This window comes from Heterobasidion irregulare, assembly GCF_000320585.1.
Source record: "Heterobasidion irregulare TC 32-1 unplaced genomic scaffold scaffold_05, whole genome shotgun sequence".
Lineage (NCBI taxonomy): Eukaryota > Fungi > Basidiomycota > Agaricomycetes > Russulales > Bondarzewiaceae > Heterobasidion > Heterobasidion irregulare.
This window is the reverse complement of record NW_009258201.1, coordinates 1008905-1024825: the sequence shown is the minus strand read 5'-3', so window position 1 is coordinate 1024825 and position 15921 is coordinate 1008905. Positions and strand designations below refer to the sequence as shown.

The 15921-nt window shown below is 57.5% G+C and overlaps 6 protein-coding genes across 6 annotated transcripts; 4 read left to right on the top strand and 2 right to left on the bottom strand.

Annotated features, from left to right (window-relative positions):
• Positions 1–2752: 2752 nt before the first annotated feature.
• HETIRDRAFT_451379 (uncharacterized protein) lies at positions 2753–3319 on the top strand (the record flags this gene model as incomplete). The annotated part of the gene is made up of 4 exons (XM_009547974.1): positions 2753–2767; positions 2823–2892; positions 2961–3034; positions 3089–3319. 4 exons carry the CDS (start codon positions 2753–2755, stop codon positions 3317–3319), a joined length of 390 nt encoding a protein of 129 aa, XP_009546269.1.
• On the top strand, positions 2753–4001 carry HETIRDRAFT_458939 (uncharacterized protein; the record flags this gene model as incomplete). The annotated part of the gene is made up of 4 exons (XM_009547973.1): positions 2753–2767; positions 2823–2892; positions 2961–3034; positions 3089–4001. A coding segment is annotated over exon 4 (558 nt), but the record flags the coding sequence as incomplete, so codon positions are not given.
• Positions 4002–6089: 2088 nt separating this feature from the next.
• Positions 6090–6574, bottom strand: HETIRDRAFT_426985 (uncharacterized protein; the record flags this gene model as incomplete). Its single annotated transcript, XM_009547972.1, has 3 exons — positions 6090–6206; positions 6275–6336; positions 6388–6574. 3 exons carry the CDS (start codon positions 6572–6574, stop codon positions 6090–6092), a joined length of 366 nt encoding a protein of 121 aa, XP_009546267.1.
• A 731-nt stretch (positions 6575–7305) lies between these two features.
• On the top strand, positions 7306–8135 carry HETIRDRAFT_317352 (uncharacterized protein; the record flags this gene model as incomplete). The annotated part of the gene is made up of 2 exons (XM_009547971.1): positions 7306–7843; positions 7897–8135. Coding segments are annotated over 2 exons (777 nt in total), but the record flags the coding sequence as incomplete, so codon positions are not given.
• A 75-nt stretch (positions 8136–8210) lies between these two features.
• On the bottom strand, positions 8211–9100 carry HETIRDRAFT_475078 (uncharacterized protein; the record flags this gene model as incomplete). The annotated part of the gene is made up of 2 exons (XM_009547970.1): positions 8211–8433; positions 8505–9100. The coding sequence occupies 2 exons, from the start codon at positions 9098–9100 to the stop codon at positions 8316–8318; spliced, it is 714 nt and encodes a 237-aa protein (XP_009546265.1). The 3' UTR covers positions 8211–8315.
• Positions 9101–12905: 3805 nt separating this feature from the next.
• Positions 12906–15473, top strand: HETIRDRAFT_384000 (uncharacterized protein; the record flags this gene model as incomplete). Its single annotated transcript, XM_009547969.1, has 8 exons — positions 12906–13037; positions 13092–13133; positions 13197–13335; positions 13395–13951; positions 14006–14958; positions 15013–15031; positions 15084–15285; positions 15358–15473. Coding segments are annotated over exons 1-8 (2097 nt in total), but the record flags the coding sequence as incomplete, so codon positions are not given.
• Between the last annotated feature and the right edge of the window lie 448 nt (positions 15474–15921).

The window sequence follows — 15921 nt, the reverse complement described above, 5'->3', positions numbered from 1 at the left end:
GGGCGCGTGGCTGTAGCGGGGAGCGGGGCGGGACTCACGGCGAGGCGGACGGCGCCAAACTTGGGGTGGGCGCCGGTGCTAAGATTGATGTCGCTGAGGTCGGAGGTGGGGAAGCAGCCGATCCCGCTGATGAGATCGAAGAGCCCGGGGATGACTGGCGGGGGGTGGATCAGTCTGCGGAGACGCGAGGCGAGGCGGGGTGGGGAGGGGCGGTGCTTACATACGAGGGTGTCTGTGAAGACCCAGAGCTGGATGCCGACCATGGCTGCGAGGGAGGCACAGAGAAGGATGAGGACGGGGCGGCGACGACCGGTGAACGCGTAGGCGCGGAGCATGAGGACGACTGGGTGGGGGTGGGGGGTAGGGGGTGAGATACACGCGGGGAAAACACGTGCGGAGAGCGCACCTTGAGCGGAGAGTTGCTAGGGCCGGAAAAACACGATGAATGCGGGGAAGCGGGGGAGCAGAGGGGCGGGACTCACGAGGGGGACGAGGGAGGTGTAGAGGGGGATGACGATGCGTTTGCATGTTGCGTAGTCGTGGTCGTAGACCCAGCCCCATATGTGGAAGGGGTAGAGGAGGAGGGGGTAGTACCTACACATGAGGTAGGCGGCCTTGACGGAGGTCCAGCGAGCATGGTGGATCTAGGCGGTGATAAGCGGGGGACAGGATGCGGCGGCGGCGGGGGGGACGCACAAGCTCGACTTCTTCGCCGAGGCTGAGAGAAGGGGGATGGGGTGAGCGTGGGAAGCAGAGGAGGGAGGGAGGGAGGGGTCACTTACGAGATGAGCCAGTCGTAGACGAAGACCGCGTCTGTGGAAGAGAATGAGAGACGAGACGAGACGGGCGTGGGGCGGGGGCGGGGACTCACATACGGCTGATGGCGGGCGGGGGAGATGAGCAGCGAGCAGGGTGGGAAAGCGGGGGGCGACTCACAGAGGACGCTGTATCTGCACCTGCGGGGAGAGGGAGGTGAGGGGGATGCGGCGAACGAGACGAACGACGGGGACGGACTGGGAGATCGCGACGGTTGCAATCTCTGCTGTTCGGAGGATTGAGTCTGGCATCGGGGTGCATGGAGGGGGCGGGGTGTGTGCCGCGCAGGGGCAGGGCACAGAGGGAGCGGGGAGGGGCGCTGGGGAGGAGCGCTGGGGTGAGGAGGACAGGGCGATAAGGATTATGAAGGGACGGCTGGGCGACGGCGGATCAGGACCTGCTCAGATCCTCCCCGCGATCCACGTCCTGGCAGCCGCCCTCCGCCGACACCGTCCGCCTTTTAAATAGCACACACGCATGTATCCTATTCTGTCCGCCGCCCCTCGCTTGCTCGTCCCGCTCCCCGTCCTCCGCCGCCGCCTCGGCGCGTCCTGCGCGACAGCGGCAGCATGCACGCACTCGTCTATTCAGATCCCACCTAGTCTCCGTTGCTGACAAACACAGAAGGCGGTCGTTCTGCGTCAACGTCTGCTTCCGGGTGGTAGTACCGATTTCGGCATTTGCTGCTCTGAAATGATGATCTTTGCGCGGAATATGTCACCCAACCTGACTCATGAGGGGGAAATGCTTGTTAGCTAGATAGAGATAAGCTTTTGCTTGGTGCAATAGGTGAGTTGGAACAAGCAGTTTTATTTTGCTCCAGTCACTAGTTCTAGTCCTGGCCAAAACACCATCCATTGTGTTCAAAAAATTTACATAACTGTTATGTTATGCTTCTTCTACCTTTTTATGTTAATTGAATCTCTTTCCAAGCATCAAGGCTACCCATAAATGATATTTTGAGCTTTCTCTCAACCTGCATATGAGCAAGCTGAGTTTGAAAAGATATCAAATTCAGGCCGAAATGCCTACTACCCACAAGAGTGTGTGATTTAAAAGTAGCCTAGATCCCACTTTCTATCTCATCACCCTTATGCAAATCTCTTCCACCACTGTATGTACCTCTTATAACCCAACATAATCTGCTTTACTATTGCTATCTGATACTATCTAGTATTCTCCACAATATACAAAGAAGGTGGTGGTAGTTAAGGGTCAAGAAGAAATGTGCCTCTACAACATACTAAGCCACCTATACAAGCCCATCCCAAACTCACACATAGACATATCCTATCAAAGTCACAAAGCATTTGTATATATACCATGGATACTGCCTTATTATTATTTGCTTTTCTAGTGCCTCACCAGCCTATCTTATAAGTGTTTCATGTCTATTACCTACCTATCCCTTGCTTACTTCTACTGCTTCTCTATTGCTGTACCACTAGCACAATAACTCATACTTGCCCAGGCATAGGCCTCTTTCTTATAACCCAAGCACATCTCTCTAGCTCATACATACATGCCTAGCACTTTCAATATAATTGTGCCTCCATTCCTAATTCCACCACACCCAGGCTTGCCTAGGTCCTGCTAGAATACTCACACACATGCACATATGCCAAATACCAAGCTTCAAACTTAAAGTCTTACTATTTGGCTTTGTCTACCACCGCTGCCACTGCCACTGCTACAACTGCCACTGCAGCATCATGTAACATTGCTAGCATGTCTCAATGCTGTCAGTAATTCTATATGGGTCCATATGGGTCCATGCATTACTGTACTATATTGCAGATCTTTATGCAGAAACATAGTCAGTCCAAGCTTCAGGTCTCCAAGCCCAGCCATGTCACAAGCAAGCATGCTGTACTGGTATGTATACCTATGTATGCCTACATATACTCAAGTGAGGATCCACGGCCAACCACCCATCATGCCGTATGCTGCTGTGCGCGCTCGTGTGGGAGCACAGCACGTGCCGCCGCATTGCCCGCGTCGATCAGCCAGCCGACGCCCCGACTCGACTCGACTCGGCTCGATACCCTCAGCAGCCGCAGCCGGAGCCGCAGCCGGGTGCTTTGAACGTTGAATAGGACGTACTACACCCGGGTCCACGTCGCGCGCGCGCGCCCCCGACTCAGGTCCCCGTCGCGCGCACGTGACCGCGCTCGACGCATCCTCCCCGCATCCTCCCCGCATCCCCCTCCTCGCATTTGTAAGTGACTTGCTGGAGCTCACTGGCGGAGTGTCGTTAATCATGTACGTACAGCAAGCGGGCCCCGCGTATATATTTACTTATGCACGCACGTACATGAGTTTTTACGGCACGCGACACAGCCGACTCGTAGTTGTCGCCAGAGCTGACGTCTGCCTGTCAATCCACTGCGTACAACGCACCGCGTGCTCGCTCATCGGTCCATTGGCTGGAGCGCCTCGACTCTCGGGCGAGCGTGAGCGTGAATTATATTATGTTGGCGGCGCCATGGGGACTGCTTACTAGCGCCCACGCGTGTGTCTATGGCTACAAGAAAAAGGCGTGCGGCGTGTGGAGAGGGCGAATGACAACGATGTAGGACGGTGATGACGGCGAGGGGGGGCGGGGACGGCGACAGCGGGCGAAAAGATGGGAGAGACGACACGCCTTCGCGGAGCACGATACAAGCACCAGCGCAAGAAAGAAAGAGAGAGAGAGAGGAAGAAAAGAAAAGAAAAGATTTCATGTCCGCAGCCCCTGCACGATCGGAACATCTACTGGCACCATCTCCATATCCTCGTCCTCGTCCTCCTCGCTGACCTCCGCACCCTCCACACCCTCCACCCCACCTCCGTCCCCACCACCACCACCTCCGCCCCCGTCCTCGTGCCCGTCCGCATCGACGTCCGTATCCGCATCCGCCTCGCCATCCACGTCCATCCCCCCGCCCCGCAGGTCCTCCTCCAGCGTGTCCTCCGCGATCTCCGCCAGCTGCGCAGCCAGCAGCGCCAACTGCGCCTGCAGCGCCGCGCGGTCCTCGTTCGTCAGCGTTGTCGGCACCGGCACCGTTTGCGACTGCGACTGCACGGTCGACAGCGGAGGCGCCGGGGCCACAGACGCGGGCGGCCATCCACCCAGCACGTCCACCCCGCTCGCAATGACCGGCGGCGGAGCGCCCGCCGCGGCGATCGACGACGACGTCGCGTTTGCATCTGCGTCTGCGGGCGCGGGGTCAGGAGCGCGCGCGCCGTCCGCGGCCTGCAGCAGCGACCCAAAGTTGATGGCCTTGAGGATATTCTGCGCCGCCTCCCACGCGTCGCTCCCCTCGCCCACGTCCTCCTCGCTCGCCGCATGCGCACCGACATGGGCGTGGGCATGGGCGTGGGCATGGGCGAGGTCGTGAGCCGAGGCGGTGCCCGACGGGGGCGGGTACCCTGGGTACAAGCCGCCGCTCCCGTAGCCTTGCTGTCCGAGTTGCGCGAACGGGTAGATGTAGTTCGAGTATGGTGGCTGCGTCTGTGATGGGGCGGTGCCTGGTGTGAGGGAGTTGGCATGCTGGGGCGCGGGGTGGGGTGCGAGGGGTGCGTGCGTGAATGGGGGAGCTGAAGGGTTGCTTTGTTGTTGTTGCTGCTGCTGCTGTTGTTGTTGTTGCTGCTGCTGCTGTTGTTGTTGCTGGTGATGATGGTGTTGCTGCTGCTGCTGTTGCTGCTGTTGCTGCTGCTGCTGCTGTTGCGAGATACCGCTCGTCTGCGGACGACGAGTCGTTTTTCGTGAAGCCTATATACACCGGCCAAATTGAGAACCACAAAGGAGAACCACACATGCGAGCATACTCACCGGGCCGTCCCAGCTCAGATTCAGTCTGTACTTCCCGCCGTCGCTCTTCTCGAGCCGGCCGCGCTTGTACGCCTTCTGCAGCGCCTGGCTCGCAGACGGGCGGAAGTTCGTCTGCAGAGGGTAGTGCGCGGCCATCCAGGTGAACACCGCCTTGGGCGCGCACCCCTCGGGGTCGCCCAGGTCTCCGAGGGCCTCGACGATCATGTCCTCATAGCTTGGGAGATCGTCCGGAGCGGGCGCGGTCGGGTCCGGCGGGGGTAGCGGGAGCGGGTGGCGCGTGAGGGGCGCGGTGGTGAAGGGCGAGCTATGCCGGTTTTGTGCGGATGGCGGAGGAAGGTACGGGTGCGAGGGCGGGTACGAGGGCGGGTAGGGGTAAGGGGGGTGGTGTGACGGCGGATGCGACGGCGGGAATTGGCCGGGGTAGGTGGGAGGGGGGTAGTAGGGCGCGTGTGGGTATGCAGGTGGGTGGTGAGCCTGGGGGAACGCGTACGGCGCGTGCGGGTACGGGCCCTGTATTGACAGAGGTCGGGGAGGCTGGGACGAGGAGGGGATCGGCGCAGGGATACCAGCGGGCCCGCAGTTGGGCGGCGGGGCAGAGCCAGGATGAGGAGATTGGCTGTTTTGCGGCGTCGGATTTGCCGGGGCGGGCGTCGGTGAACCAGCGCCGTTTTGCGAGGGCGCGGTGCCCACCAACGAGCCCATAGGTGGCGCATCGGTGCGCGACGGTGGGCCGTCTGCGGGGGTGGAAGAGCTAGACGAGGTCACGGCGCCCGAGGTGGGAGGATTTTGGGTGGTCGATGCGGAGGCCTGGAGGGCGGCGATGGACGCCTTCAGGTCCGGTGGCCACAACGAGTGCTGGACGTGCGGCGGGATGTTGGCATCGAAGGCGAGGCAGAGCTCGATGAGCTGGGATGGGGAGAGGAGGGCGAGGTAGGTGCGCTTGAGGGCGTGTCGGTCGGCATCGGGGGGTGCGCCTGGCTGAGCGAAAACGAGGAGGGACGGGTGGGGGATGTGCGGGGGTGGGAGGTCGGTCGCTGCGGCGGCGAGGGGGTGTGGGTGAGGGTGGGGAGGATAGAGAGGATGTTGTGGAAGGGCAGGGGCGGCGTCGAGGGATGTGTGCATCGCTCAGCTGCACAGTTTTGCATGACAAGGTTCGCATTCAAACTCCTCCAGCCTCGTCGCCGTCAATGTCGTCCTCCACGTTCCACCCCCTTCCGACATCGTCTCGTCTCTTTCCTCACTCGCCCCTCGCTTTCATCACAGCGACGTCCGTATCATTTTCCGTTGGGCTGCTACCGCATTTGCATCGCTTTCAGAGTCATATTTTAAACAGTAAATGTGGACCGCTGTGGAATAAATGCACTCTTCCTCGCAACTCGCAGCACAACGAGCGTCGGGAGCTCGCCGCTCTGTAAATATCCCGCACATGGCGCTGGGCTCGGTATCCGTGGCATATGGCTTATGGCAGAGCAGGCTTTGCACCAGCATCCGCCTCTACCTCCTTCTCAGTGAGTTCCTGCTCCGCCGGCGAGAGCGTGAAAAACGCAGCCTTCTGTCGTTCCAACCATCGCCGTGGCTAAGCCGACGCAAGGACCCCTCTCAGCATCATGATTCGCAAGCGGACGGAAACTGTAAGCGGCGTACGGGCATGAAGACGTGCTCCTTCTCGCCAAAGTCGGCGAAGAACACGGCGTAGACGAGCGCACCTGCACGCAGGATCAATTATGATGTAGCTAGGGGAGAACGAGAACGCGCACTAGGGATGAGGACGAGCCGGAGGGTGGTGGACAACGTGTAGACCCATGACGGGCGTGGGTCGAAGCGGTAGTCTTCTAGGCGGAATCCTTGTGGTTTTTGGCTCGCAAATCTCCTATGAACGCGAGCAGCCGCAAGAGAGCGGGAAATTATGTTGGACGGAGAGGCATGTGTGGATGTTCTGAACATCGAGGTTCGGAGCAGAGGTCGGGTGGCGCGCGTGTTCGGCTTCCGGAGTTTCTCTTGCACCACCACCACCACTGGCCTTGAACGATGATATGGATACTGTGCGGTTCGGAGCGGGTAGCGACATAGGGGTCTTCGGTCGCACTCTCCAGCTCCAACTCGGCGGTCGGGACGACGAGCGGAAGATCATGAGAACCCTCACCTGACTGACTGGCCCTCACGTCCATTTATAAACTCTTCGAGCAGACCCATTCCCACCGCCTCGTGAAATACACTACAGACGACGGCGCCGCGATCCATGGCCGATCCGAATGCAACGAGCACTCCGGGCTACACGTTTTCTACCGGTGCGTACTCCGAGCCCGGCGACGTCTCGCCGCTCTATCCGAACCACAAGAAAGAGGTTGCGGAGGAGCTGATCAAGATCGCGAATGCGCTCGTGAACCCGCGCGGAAGAGGCATCTATGCGACAGACGAGACCCCCGAGGGGATGGAGGCGAGGCTCTTAGCCGCCGCCGGAGAAGAAACCAAGCACGAGTCGTTGTCGGTCGAGGAGAAGCGAGAGCAAAGAAGGCGTTGGAGAGAGTGTCTATACGAGACTCTGCCCTCCGGTATGCACATGCCTCATCCGGAGCACGCATTATCTGACCTCACTGACTTTATCCTCTTCCTCAGAATACATCTCCGGCGTGATCCTCTACTCCGAAACGCTCCTGGAGTTCCAGCTTGCTCCCCTTTTACAGCAGCGCGGTATCATACCCGGCATGCGCGCCGACACCGACTCGCACCCACACCCGCTCTCTCCCTCCGAGCCCATGACCCAAGGCCACGACGACCTCCTCCCGCGCCTCCTCGCCGCGCGCTCCGCCGGCGCGCGCTTCACCAAATGGCGCGCCCCGATCCTCTGCGACGCGCACGCGCTCCCCACCGACGCCGCGCTCGCCGCGCAGGCCGAGGGCCTCGCGCGCTTCGCGGCCGTGAGTCAGCAGGCGGGGCTCGTGCCGATCGTCGAGCCCGACGTCGACTTTGGCGCGGACGCGGACCTACGGCGGAGCGTCGAGGTGCACGCGCGGGCCATCAGCCTCATCTACGCGCGCTGCGCGGCGTACGGGGTGTTGTTGGAGGGCACGCTGCTTAAGCCGTCGTTCGCGCAGCCCGGGCTGAAGCACCCGTCGCGGGCGACAACGAGCGCGGGCGAGATCGCGCGCGCGACAGCCACCACACTCGCGCGCTCGGTGCCTGTTGGGGTCGCGGGCGTCGTATTTCTCTCCGGTATGCATCGAGCGCTTTCCGTCTCGAGACGGCCTCACCAAACAATCTTATAGGCGGACTGTCTGACGCTGACGCGGCGCTGTACCTGCACGAGATTAATCAAGTCGTCAACACGGCTCAGCCGCCTTCCGCACTCGCGCGCTTGCCGCCGTTGACGTTCTCGTTCGGCCGCGGGCTGCAGGGCGACGCGATGCAGAAATGGGTGCGTGGAGACGAGAAGGGGGCGAAAGACGCGTTTGAGGCGAGGGCAAAGACGTGCTCGAGCGCAGCGAAGGGCGAGTTGAAGCTATGACTGAGTCGAATGCGATGTAAGAAAATGTACCATTAGATCGATGGAGGATCGCCGCCTCGTATATGTACACTAGAAGGAGTTTCCCCTCTACGCAGGAATTGTATAACATTCATAGCTCGTACAAATCTATTGTATACTTCTTTCCCTGGGGCAATCGTGTCGTGCCCTCACATGCTCTAGCTAGGGTGACAACCTCTCTATTGTCCACTCTGGCGACTCGTCTGTCGAGCCTTCTTTGCGGAGGTACCGCACGCGATCGTGAAGGCGAGAAGGCTTTCCAGCCCAGAACTCGACCTCGCTGGAACCAGGGGTCAGCGAGACGATTCGCAGCGAGATCAGCAAGCGATGGGCGCCGGAGAGGTATCTTACGTCGGGATGACCCTCCAGCCTCCCCAGAACTCAGGCAGCGGGATATCACCATCGGGATCGTCTTGCTTGACGCCGAAGCGCTTCTCAACATCCTCGACGTGGTGATGCAGCTCGTCCTCGCCGACGACGGCGCTCTGCCTGCTCGCCCAGGCGCCGATGCGGCTGCCGAGGGGGCGGCTGCGGAAGTAGGCCTCGCTCTCCTCCCTGGAGAGCTTCTCGACGTGACCGAGGACGCGGACCTGCTTGTGGACCTCGCGCCAGTAGAAGGCGAGGGCGGCGCGCGGGTTCTCTGCGAGCTCGCGCGACTTGCGCGAGGCGTAGTTGGTGTAGAAGACGAAGCCGCGGTGGTCGAGCTGCTTGAAGAGGACGACGCGGGCGGAGGGGACGCCCGCGGCGGTCGCGGTGGAGAGGGACATGGCCTCGGGCTCGTGGACCTTGCCCTGCACGGACGTGAACCAGGCGCGGAACTGGTCGAGCGGGCTCGGGGCGACGGAGGCGGGGGAGAGGTGGTCGGGGGTGATGTACTGCTCGTGTGCGAGGACTTGGATCTTGTCCGCGGTCTCCTGGAGGTAGGTCTCTGGGTCCACGGCGTCCATCTTGAGGGTGCGGCGCTGGGGGAGAGGGCGCGGTGGGCGGGGAAGGAACGAGGAGGAGAGTCGTCGGGGGAGAGTCATGCTCGGCGCTCACACCATCGCGTACCATCGCGTGTCATCGCGTGCCCTCGGATCGCTCCCATCTCCGCACCTCCGTCATCCTTTTCTTTCCTCGACGTTGAGCCCCACATGTTCGTTGGACACAAGTCGAGTGCGTTTGGCCTATTCAACAAAACGATTCTCTTCTGTTGAGGCCCGCACTGGAGACTAGCGAGCGTGATCTCCACATGTATGCTCTTCATCGCAGTCTATTTTGGACCGCCTCATAAAATTTCACTCCATTCAAGTCTGCTGCGCCACGCACGATCCCGGTCCAATCCGTTTTCGCCCTCATCCACCTGCAGACAAGCCCTCTTTTGACCCCATTTCCTTGGCTATAAGAATACGCATATCGCGCTTTTTCAAGCGCTTGGCCCAGTTTTCCTCTTTTTCACGAGGAGATCGATGCCATCATCATGTCATTTGACGCCGCCACTATCTCCCCTTTGCAGTGCAGCTGCCCAATTTCCCATGGGAAATCCCATGTCTGACCTCACCATCGGCGGCGCTACAATCTCTACCTCCGCGCCCGCGATTTGGCCACTGAGCTTCCTATTGCTTCCTACTACGCACTTACGCCAACTTTCCTGCCAAATAATGCCATTTTAGTCTTCGTTCGATCCTCTCGGAGACCCTCCAAGTGGCGCTGCCTGTACCTAGCAGATCCGAAGCATTCGTTCTTACACAAGTCTCAAAAGTAGGCGCCGTTTTCTCTTGTCCTCCTCTCTTTTTGTGCATCTCCATTCTACGCTTCATCTGCGAGCTTGAGGCCGCTCCTTCAAGATCGGCTCTTATCAGCTTTTACCATGCGCATGCAGGCCACTCACGTCGCAATCTGAGGCGACTCCTGACAGCTACCCATATGTGCCGATTTTTTGCGGCGATTGCACGGCTACTTTGTCACTCGACTAGGCACTTGCCACCAATGGTGACTACTTGTGGTCCTACGCGTGGGCGTGCGGCGAATCATGCCGCGACGGAGCCTGTGCACGATAGATTCATCTGCTCGAGCGCTCATGTCGCTGTCCGAACCATGCTGCGACCTGCTGCAATGCAGGAAGCTGTGCTACCACATGCACGCGGGAGCTGTGGTGTTGCTACGACTACGACGTCATTTTTCGTACCTCTTCGTCTCAATCTCTCGTCAACTGACCAGGCGTGTCTTCTGTCGAGGTCAGTACTGGCGACCAGATGATGACCAGTCATCGATCTGCCCGCAGTGTACAGCGTGGGATCGTCACTTCCCGATACTTCTACTACGCACACGGAACACAAGACCGCGATGCCACGCTGCCCATATGTTGCCGCATGACGTCTCCAAATGTCCGTCTGTCCGTCGAACTGCGTGATGCATTGCAAACCACTGGCAGCAACTAGCAGCGCCAAATTCACCCTGCCCGTATCATACCGTCTATCCCTTTCTAGGCTTGCACTCCTGACATCGATGGTGGACATATGCTCCCATCCATCCGACGCATGCTTGTCTTGCGTAGTCTCCTGCGCATTATGTACATACTTACTCTTACTTGCTCACCCTGTGCGCAGACATCTCCCTAGCCTACCTCCGCTTCGGATATATTTTCTTGGCGCTTGCCAATCAAAACTGTTTGATGGACACGGTCAATCATTGATTTATGCACTTTTACTTCATATTTGTTTGCTCATGTGCACGAGTGCTCATGCTCTTGTCGCTTCTGCCGAGCGATAAAGTCCACTCAAAGCCGGGGGTTCGCATAAGTTCGCATTCGCCTTGTGCCTTTCGGAGCCCCTGAGGATCCTGGGGATACACGCTGATACACGACTGTCGGAGGATTGGACCGATCAAAATTGCCTGGAGTGATCTGGACGACTTGATCTAAATGGCCTCGTTGAGGATACCCGGCGAGGCCGACTCTGGGCATGCGAGCAAAAACCTGCTGCCAGACCGGTTGCGACGACGATTATATCTTGGCTGGTGACCGTCGTTCCACTAGCCAGGCATCCAACCTCTGAGCGGATGCGCACACTATGCCCACGTCTCTTCCTCATTTGCGGACATGTGTAGTACATGTGTTGGGGTTGCGTTCATTGCCTGCAGTCCCACAATGAAGTGCGTTGGGCATACCCGTCATCGGGCCATCCACCCGTTTGAAATATTCTCTGTTAGACCGAATTCTATGCCAAGCTTCGAAAATTGGCCCCCAATCAGCAGTTTCTTCTAGCGCACCGCAAGAGCAAATCTGCATATGGATATCATCGTCAGCTATCAGATTCACTCTGTAGAAGTCTGCAGGGCCATATCAGACACTACCATAACTCGCTCGGCGCTCAAAATGTTCAGTTCCTCTTCTCCGCCTTGTATCTAGAACATTAGAATGCTGAGCGCATTTATAAACCCTTGAAACCACCCATCATATTAAATATTAAGGATCGAGCCCTTCTCCCCAGGCCAGGGCAATCTGAGAAGATAGTAAAATTTTGTCAAGAAATGGCCGCACCTGCATGACAGGACGCCGAGCGCGCCGCAGTTGGCCGCAAGTAGCAGGAAGATCTCACGGAATCTCACTGGCCGACTGTCTGCGATCGCTCGTCGCAGGGTGGGTTGCGCCGTGCTGCCGGGAAAGACCACCGCGATCTGTCTCGGAGCCGCCGGCCAGTAACCGGAAATGGGGGCTCTAGCGGCGGCGGCTGGCAAGCTCGTGTGTCCAAGCGTCCAGCGATGGTCTGAGCTGATTTGCCTGAGAGCGTAAGAGTGCGTACACGAGAAGATTCGCCGCGAGACGCGTTCTGGAGAAGTTGTAACGGCGGGGTTTTTGGCGTTTAAGCCTGTTTCTGGATCTGTAAGAGACAAGTCCGTCGATCGGATACCGCTCACTGCGTGTGCCTATCTCGAAGTCTGGCCATGGGTGCCAGGTACGACCTGCCCTGTGCTGACGCTCTGCTTCAATGCGGCTGCAGCCTTACCAGGTTCGATGCCGTACAAAGAATGATGGAATGCCAGAGTGCCCAATGAGTGAGAATCTCAGGCCCAAGATGAGGGGGACAAGGCGGATGAACGCTGTGGATGCGCTTCCAGCGGTGTGCGGAAAAGATTAGCGCGCAAGTGGAAGGTTACAACAGAAGATTTGTCACTAAAAGACGTCTGTGCGGACTACACGAGTGCATTGAAGAATTCTGTGAATGGTGATAGTTGACCGGATGGGCGCCGTGGAAAGAGTCGGGATACCCTGTGAGAACGAAGTAAGACAGAAGTCACAGGAAGTTGATACGCGGGTGGTCAAGAGGATAAAAATGAGGGCATCACGGCATAGACGAGCACATTTGCTACATTTCTGATAGCTTGAGAAGTCGCAGGGCCAGAGTCCGTTTATGCACCTTCGAGTACGCCCTCAAGAGGAGAATCACACCCGGTACATCGGGGCTAGCATTGAAGGCAGAAAGCCGAGCGGCGACTCATGGGTGCAGACAAACGGTCATTGGGGGAATCATCGATCCGGGGAAGAGAACAAGATTTCCAGTCGCCATGGGCCCATATTGCCGATATTTATACAAAACTATCCGTCGACGTACATAGCAGAAGGAGACCTGGAGAAACCGGCCGGGAAAGGCCGGAGAGACGGTGTTTCGGATCTGAGATTTGGCCGGAATTGAAGCCCCGCCCAGGAGTTGTATGTATACCCGCCCATGATATTACTTAACGCTGTATATTTCTCCCCTCGTCTCACCTCTTCGCTCCTCTCCTCGTCGTTCATAGCGTAGACGGAGCAGCCCTCCCGGCGCGCCAACCTTCAAGATGCACTCTGTCTCCGATCTCACCACATTCTGTCGGAAGACAACCGGGGACGTGCCTCCAAAACTGGTGGTGAGCACCTGTGTTCTTCGGCGCATATTATAGCGTAACCGTTCTTGCATCCAGGGTGCGTCAACGACTGTCGTCGGCTCGAAGATGTATCTATTTGTCAGTCTCATCATTTACACCTCGAATCCGTGTGTCTCTGTTCTGAACGGTACTCATTTGCAGGGTGGTCGGCTGGTGACAGAGCGCAAAATGGTTGCGGATTTATTCGTGTTTGACTTGGAGATGTTGCATTGGGAGAAAATCACTTCTACCCAAGACGAAGATACCCCGGGGCCACGGTATTTTCACTCCGCAGATACCTGTATGTAATCACGTAAACTTGGGCCATTCGATCCGCTAACGAATTCACCTCCTGATCAGGGAACCAGTATCTCATCATTTTCGGCGGCATGGGCGTTAGACCGGACGCTGAAAGTCCCGAGGATCTCTGCGTCCTTAATGATGTCCGCTTGTACGACCTTTCGACACGGAGATGGATGCCTTCCACATGGTCACACAAGGCGCCCGAAGGAGCCAACACTCCGATCCCAAAAGCGCGTTATGCCCATCTGTCCTCCGTGTCTGGTGATCGTCTCTTCATTATCGGAGGTCAAGATCTCACAAACGTTTGGTTGGACGATGTCTACGTATACGACCTCAATTTGAGGGAATGGGTGCAGAAACGTAGCTACCCTCGTCACTGTGGTACCTATCGTAGCGTCGCCGTTTCTGCCACTCACCGGGTTCGACTTCCTCAAGAGGAGCTGAGAAACTCTTCGGGTGCGGGCCCATCGAAGCTTACCTTTCGAACGGACACCACCAGGCCACCACCCTCTCCAACCGCTTACACTTCCTCAGAATCGTTCACCCACCTTCCATACTCGGCACAGGCTACCGACGAGTTCCCCAACGATGTATTTCTGTATAGCAACTACAACGTGCGTTCCAACATCTATTTGTTAGCGTCGCTACTCACCAGATATTTTCAATAGTTTACAGACGTCAAACGCGAACTCGAAGTCTTCACTCCACTCCCGGATAACGACTTCAGTATCGCCGACAAGTCTTCTGCGATGACCGGGTCTTCATTTCCTCCCGGCCTTCGCTTCCCGACTGGGGCTATCCTGGGAACGCATTTGATCATAGCGGGCACCTACCTTGCGCACACCTACCAGTCCTTCTCTGTTTGGGCGTTGTGTCTAATCACTATGGTATGGACACGCGTTGACCCGGGAAGCACGCTCGCTACTGGATCCTGGTTCCGAAGCTGCTTGTGGGCGGAAGCTAACAAGTTTCTTATCTTCGGTAATCGACACGGCAATCTCGTTGACGATTACAACCGTCGACTGCTCAGTTGGGATCACGTTGCGGTCATTGATTTGGAGGCATTCGGTATCTACCAACCCCCGCGCTTGGAGTTGGATATACGCATGCAGGAGATGGGGTTAGTAGCTCTCGAAGAGGGCGTCCTTGCTGACTTCGAGATCGTATGCGACGACGATCGGAGGGTCAAGTGTTCCCGGAAAGTACTCGAAGACCGTTGGCCTTGGTTCAAGGAACAGCGTCAGATCTTCCTTCAGGCTGCAACCAAGGCTCTTGACACTTTACCTATGTCTTCCCATAATATTCCTAAACCTGAAATACCCCCCGCAGCAGACCAGGAACCTAGACCTGATCCTCGTCTGTCGCCGCGCACGCTACTTCTCTCTGAACCATACCCCATCACCTTAGCTTTGGTGCAGTACTTTTATTCCTTATCCTTGCTCACGCCCTTGCAACATGCACCCGCTGTGCTCAGCGCTCTGTTGGTGTTGGCGACCAATTACAACATTCCTCACCTGCAAACTCTTGTCAAGCATGCCATGCACCGAGCATTGTCGAATGCGACGTCAGTGGGTGTTTATGAAGTAGCTACCCTCTGCAGTTGTCGAAGTTTACAAATTCGGTAAGCTCTATTTTCAAACGAGGTGGCGATTACTGACGCATTGACCCGATACAGGGCGCTCAAAACGGTCATGGTGAAACTGATACTTTCGATCGCTTCGTTGATGTACTAAACCTCCATCTCAGGTCTATAACCAACGGCGTCCGTCGGCACGATCAAGGCAGGACAATAACGGCGGTGGTTCTAGCAGACCATCCGAAAGTACTGGTAGTAGTGGTGGCGGGGGAGGCCCCAGTGATGTTCCTTCTACCGCGCGTCCGCGAGGCATGTCGGACGCGTGGATGCAGCAGCCGTCCGGTTCAAGGACTGTAGGTTTAGCACAGAAAGGTCAGACTGCCCATTACGGTAGGGTACTCGCTTCTGCTATGACCTCGTAAGATTAAATAAACGTTGGTGTAGATGAAATGTCGCTCCCTCAAAGTTTGGCGCCGCCCGTTTCGGCCGTTCCGCTATGGCTGAAGCGAGGCCATCAAAATCGAACGATGAGCATCGTGTCACTAGGAACCGATTCCGAGTTGGCGGAGATGGGAGATCTTCTCGCGCCTGCTTTAGAAGAACTAGAGCTTGGCGCAGACATGGCCGAACATCGAGAACAAGATTTCGCTCCTGCTGATGAGCAGGTGGATCCAATCATTGATTCGTTTGTTCCATCTCCACCACAGCAATCCCGCAGAGAGAGAAGCCATCTCCACCTCGACACACATGCAATGCCGTTACCTCCTCGGTTATCCCCACCGCCATTGATGCTATCGTCTTCTAGCTCGGAATCCGATCATCTCGACGACCAGTCTGGGCGCAATTTCCTTTCACCAAGCTCCTTCTACTCGCCATATAATTCTCGACCCCATAGACCATATAGAGACAGCGATACGCCATCTCTGCTCTCTTCGACCTCGCGCAGCTCCCTTACCAGCTCTACCACACGTAGCACAAACACATCGTACCTCAGCTCTCCGCCACATA